We start from the raw sequence: 6,147 nt of genomic DNA, 5'->3' as shown, positions 1-6,147 counted from the left end.
TAATTTAATGCCGCATTACACGCCGACGCTGTTTGATCGCACTTGGATTAAAGAACTATATCCTCTTAATCCGTTGATCCAATCAAATATTATTTTAAGGAATTTAAAATTAAAATATTTTTTTTTTATCTCTGAAATCACTTAATTTCTTATCCCTATTAAATGCAATTAGGTGATTTTCTTTCCTTTTATTGTAAAAATTTAAATCATATTATTCATTTTTTTATTAGATTATTTCACTCTAATTTTTCTTAAATATGATTATTAATTAATTTTCACTTCCCATAAATTATTTCACTCTAATTTTCTCAAATTTAATGGAATATTAATGAAATAAATAATTTGAATATGGTTAAATTTATAAAATGTTTTTTTTTCTTATGTTAAAAGAATAAAAAGGTTATTTGTATAAATCTTCTTATATTTTAATATTTTTGTGAAAAAGATACAATCAAAATTTTATAAATAATAATAAAAGCTCAAAATATTTTATAAATTGAAAACCTTGTCTTATAGTAGTATTTCTTGGAATGCTAATAATAACTCTAATAATTTAAGAAGATTGAGTGAAGAGCATGCAATACATCCAAGATTCAATTCAATGAACATTAAATTTTCAAATTTTTTATCAACCAAATTAGTTTACACCTATAATGTAAGCTTAGTAAAGTACAAAAATAGTTTGTGATTATTTACAGGGGTCATTTTACTCCAAGGGTTTATATAAGTGTCAAAATAGTTTCTGACTATTTTAAAATTGAGCTTTAATAGTCATCAATGGGGACCATTTAAACCCTAAATTAAAGAGTTTGAGGATTATTTTGGCAGGTGCATAAACTATGGGACTAAAACCGTTGAAGAAATTACGAAAATAGTCTTTAATTATTTATATGAGTCAGTTTTAGTTCCAGAATTCATATAAGTGCCAAAATAGTCGCAAACTATTTTAAATTGAGTTTTAAACGTCACCATGAGGACTATTTAAACCTGAACTTAAAAGAGTTTGAGGACTATTTTAATTTTTCTATAAACTTCGAAACTAAAACAACCTCATATAAATAATCAGGGACTATTTTGACACTTTATTCAAAATAAAACTCTTATATTACACATACTAAATAGTTTTTTTCTATGAATTGATTTGAACTTAAAATTAGTAACAAATTTTAATAATATTCTAAGCATTTATTATTAGAAATTAAAAAGAAAACTCTTTTCTATGACTATCATTTTAATCAAATTTTCTTTAAAAAAATCTTCTTTATAGAACTTAAGGTAGTGTTTGGTATCAACCAAAGCACCAACAATAATAAAAAGTAAATTCAGCGCTTCGTTTAATTCAATTTTCTCGTGTTTCCATCTTTTTCTCCTCTTATTAAGTCATCTTTTAGGCTTAAATTCAGATTTAGTAAATCCGATTGAGTTCTTCGATCTTTCGTTCCGTAAATCCGAATTTAATAAATCTTATTTAACCTAAAATTATTATCTTTCTCATAAAATAAATAACTGAGTTTTATACAAATGCCCTTGTATAATAAGGACAAATTCATTTCTAACCTTTTTCGATTGGCTCCACCGGAGTAAAAGAAGTGGCTTCACACCACGTTTCTCTTCCCTCTCCCTGTCTCCCTGCGCTTTGACCAGAGCTGTTTATGCCCTCATTCATTCTCACCCACAAGAATCGGATCACTTCGCGCAAGAAGCAAAATTTGAAAAAGGAAGGTAGAAAAAAAAAATTTAAACTTTCAACTCTTTCCTGCGAGTACGGGCTTTTCTTGTTCTTCCCCTGCGTAAATTTGCGAACTTTTGATTTTTGGAGCGATTAATGGATCAATTCATCTTATATTTGATCAGCTTTAATTCGTTTCAGTCAGCTTTTTATTGGAATTTGTGCGAGTTTCTTGTTCGTTAGCATTCCCTTTGTGCTCAGACTATTATTTTGTTTTCTTCCGGAGCCCAATGAAAAGTTGGTGTTTTGGGGACGAAGAGTTTCAGTTCTGCTTATGTGGTTTCTTGTTTAGCAGATTTCTGCTGCATTTTTAGAATCGATTCTGCATAAAAGTTCTTGAAATAAATGATAATAATGATGTTTGAAGCCTTGTTTAGTGTGGATTGATTTATTTTTTCCTTGGATTTGGGGTATGTGTACTATGATTTATAGTTTAATGTTTCTGCTTGATACAGATGAGCCAAAATTCATTAATGTTTTTTCTATTTTTAATTTTCTTAAATCAGTATCATCCTTTTGAAATAAATTCATTTTGTTCAGGAGTAAAGAGATTGATTGCACCCCTGTTTATTTCTTTTTTATCATTGGTCAATCACTTTATTGCCACAATTTATTTGTCTTTCTAAGCATTTTTATATATTGAATGTCATGCATAGATTCTTAATCCTCAGTAATTTTGAGAGATTAATTAGAAGCTCCAGTTATTTTTGTTACACAAACTTAGTATTTTTCATTCAGGAGTCTTTATGATTTGTTCTTGTTTAGTCTAAAAGTAAATTCTACAAAGAAAATTTACCTAGATCTCCTTTCGGTTGCGGGGAGTTTTGATAGTTTAAAACATGAGAGAATTCTATATGTTCAAATTCAACTTTTTGAATTGATAACTTGGTTTTTACAGAAAGCAATTCTAAAAGAACCGCCTTTTTCCAACATATATGAACACAATGAACATTTGCATCATAAATTTTCAATTTTTAATTGCATTCTTTACTTTTTTTAGTGTAACTCGCACTAATGGATGTTGATATTGCAAAAGAGAGAAACATAATGCCTCATAGTAGCATTGAAGAGCTTGATCCATGGACCGCGTGGGCATACAGACCACGCACGATCACTTCACTTTTCGTCGGGGCTTGCCTTTTGGTGTAAGTGAATTATCCTTCTCAGTTTTGCTAAATTGTTAAGGAAGATTTACATACATACCAAATGTAAAGATAATGTTTATAAGTTAAACGTATAAATACATAGGAATTGGGTGGTATTCAATTAGTTCATTCTAACTGTTGGGTTGATCAATAAGTCAGGTAATACAGTTTGAATTAAAATTGCATGGTTTGATATTATACAATTCACGAACTATCATGACTGGATTATGCATTTTGCATACTTTTGTTTTCTTCTCTGCACTTCAAATCTGAGAATACTAATCAACGTTTCTGTGTGAATATTGTTTCAGCTGGGTAAGTGGAGCGCTTAATCCAGAGAGCAATGCTTCTACTGATAGTGTTACAACTGTAAAGAGGTGTTCTTCTTGTCTTTCCAGGAGAATTTTTTTTTTTTTTTTGCGCATTTGAAAAGCAAATTTATTCACTCATGATGATGATCTCTTTAATTATGTTTAAAATTTTGTTTTTGCATTATTTATTCCTGATTTATAGTATTTCTTTTCTTTTATTTATTTTTTTATCCTTAGGGGCGTGTGGGCAATGATATTAGTCTTCCTTGCGTATTGCTTGCTTCAAGCTCCCTCAACGTGAGTTGCAATATCTTTGCAACTTATTATTTGCAATCTTGTTGAAATATTTCAATTTTTTTGTTTTGTTTCAGCATTACATTGAACCTAAAACTGTTATCTTTTATGATTTTTACAATCTTAAGGAAGCTTGCCATGACTTAAGATAATTTAGATGATGAGACATTATACTCTCTCTCTCTCTCTCTCTTTAAAATACGAGTGTTAGACAAGTAGAAGTCGCTTATGTCTCAGTTGAGTGTGGGAGAAATGTGAATATTAACATAAGTATGGGGCAGTATTAGGAAGGATTAATGAAGAAATGATTATATTTGAGGAAGAATCAGAGTGGCATCTATTGAATATAAATTAATTGAGATTAACTTAGATGATTTGCATGTGTACACCGAATGTTTGCAAATATATCCATCTGAAAAGAATAGTTTAATAGGATTAGGAAGGAGAAGGAATAGACCTTAGACAATATTTAATAGGAACAAATGAAAAACAGGGATCCTTAAAGCCGACTCTAAATAGTTAGAGGATAAGTAAGACTGATGATGATGATCAGAATAGCCACAAGTACATAAGAAAATTTTGAAGTACGCAAAACATATTATTCTAAAAAAGCTATGTATATGAAAAAAATTATTAAAATTGATGATGGCAAAATTTTTTGGTATTTAACATCATTGTAACTTTCCAGCATTCTAATTCGTCCTCATCCTTCGGTTTGGCGGTTGGTTCATGGATTGGCGGTCGTCTACCTTGTTGCCCTGACTTTTTTGCTTTTTCAGGTCTGTCTCTTTTCATCATTATTATTAATATTATTATTCTATCAAATCCATAATTATTCATGCATTCATGCAAATTGCATTCTTTGTGAAAGTAGTACTGAAAAATTGCAAAGTTGTCTATTTTTTTGTCAAAAAATTATAGATTTATTGAGTGGAAATTGGGAAAACTTGAAGGCTAACCATGTAAGAATAGAGACTTATTACTTAAACAAGAAGATTGTGCCAAGTTGTGGATAGGGGAACTATATTACACCAAAGGCTAGCAATTATCGACACTAAAATTTATTATTTTCTTTAATAGATGGGGCCATTTAGTAAAATTTTCCCCCTCATAAATCCTTCTGCTTAAAAGAGATTGATTGCACCCCTGTTTGTATGGTTGTTTGTTACTAAAGCCACTAATATGATATAGGTTTAAACATTTTTATTTTGCATATCTTATTTGCTTGCATCACTTAGTCATTTACTTCCTTTATTTTAGAATCTTCTAAGTATTCTTCTTACTTGGAGTTATGTTAAATCTTATCTCATAGCTCTTCATTTTCAGAACCGTGGCGATGCACGGAAGTTCATGAGATTTCTTCATCCAGATCTTGGGCATGGTAATAACTTCATCAAAAACAAAAAAAAAGTTAAATTTTGTGACATTTTTCTGTTTTTAATGCTCTTTGAAAAATAAAAACAGAGTTACCTGAACGGTCCTATGGCACTGATTGCAGAATATATACACCTGAAAATCCAAAAAGCAGGTTTAACAGTGTTTATGTATGATTGCTTCATTCACCATATATTTTATTTTGATTATTTATTTATTTTTTTCTTTTTGTCTCTCTTATATTCTACCTGGCTTGAAATATTTTCAAAAAAAATGTTTTTTATTTTATTTTATTTGCTATAGGAGACATTGTTTGATGAATTTGTTCTTGCACATGTCTTTGGATGGTGGGGAAAGGCTATCATGATAAGAAACCAGCCTCTGTTGTGGGGTTTGTCCATTGGATTTGAAGTTATGGAGGTCAGCTTTTTAATAGGTGTGAAATATTTTATTTTATTTTTTTTGCATGTTATTAAGAGAAGGTTTAATTTGAAAAAAAATATATTTTGCAGCTCACTTTCCGGCATATGCTGCCAAACTTTAATGAATGTTGGTGGGATAGTATTATTTTGGATATTCTTATCTGCAATTGGTTTGGTGAGATCCTTGTCTTCTATTCAACCTTGATCTTTTTGTGCCATCTGATTTGCAATATTGTTAAGAGGCATTTACATACATACCACAAAATTCTAATGTATTTACATATCTAACATCTAAACATTCATATTTACATGCAAACCACTCAAAGTCCCAACTTCATATCAAATATACCCCCATCACCACCTTTTTGAGGGTGGAATACACTTTTTCATGCAAAGTTTTATGTCATCATGGTGCTATAAGTGTAAATATATAACTTTAGGTGTTAAATGTTTTGTTTACATTTATTTGATTAAGATATGCTTGTTTTGAGCGCTTGTATTCATTGGTGCTTAATATAGGCATTTGGGCCGGAATGCGTACCGTTAGGTACTTCGATGCTAAGACTTACGAATGGGTTGGCTTAAGCCGTCAACCAAATATCATCGGTAAGGTAAGTTCACAACATGTTTGTTATCTCTCTCGATTTACCTTTTTCAATTCTTCTTCAAATTTTATGAGTCCTAGAACTAATTTGTCAAAGTGTTTCCATATTCTTAGCTTGTCAACTCAGAATCTTTGTTCAAGCTTTTAAATTATTGGGCATTTACATACATACCTCCCAATACGTATTTACATATTTAACACATAAATTTTACTTTTTGTATTTTATACCGCCTAGGTATTTCATGTCATATAAAAAATAACATCATTT

General features: G+C 30.0%; 1 protein-coding gene across 2 annotated transcripts; it reads left to right on the top strand.

Moving 5' to 3' along the window:
* Positions 1 to 1,571: 1,571 nt before the first annotated feature.
* Positions 1,572 to 5,886, top strand: LOC110036199 (CDP-diacylglycerol--serine O-phosphatidyltransferase 1-like; the record flags this gene model as incomplete). Of its 2 annotated transcripts, none has more annotated exon segments than XM_020740593.1 (10): positions 1,572 to 1,722; positions 2,730 to 2,874; positions 3,186 to 3,251; positions 3,423 to 3,482; positions 4,168 to 4,258; positions 4,806 to 4,860; positions 4,944 to 5,023; positions 5,157 to 5,273; positions 5,366 to 5,450; positions 5,795 to 5,886. In XM_020740593.1, coding segments are annotated over 9 exon segments (777 nt in total), but the record flags the coding sequence as incomplete, so codon positions are not given.
* Positions 5,887 to 6,147: the final 261 nt, after the last annotated feature.

The sequence above is a fragment of the Phalaenopsis equestris genome, unplaced genomic scaffold (assembly GCF_001263595.1).
Source record: "Phalaenopsis equestris unplaced genomic scaffold, ASM126359v1 Scaffold203657, whole genome shotgun sequence".
Taxonomy (NCBI): domain Eukaryota; kingdom Viridiplantae; phylum Streptophyta; class Magnoliopsida; order Asparagales; family Orchidaceae; genus Phalaenopsis; species Phalaenopsis equestris.
The sequence above is the reverse complement of the archived record's forward strand: the minus strand, read 5'-3'. Positions and strand labels throughout refer to the sequence as shown.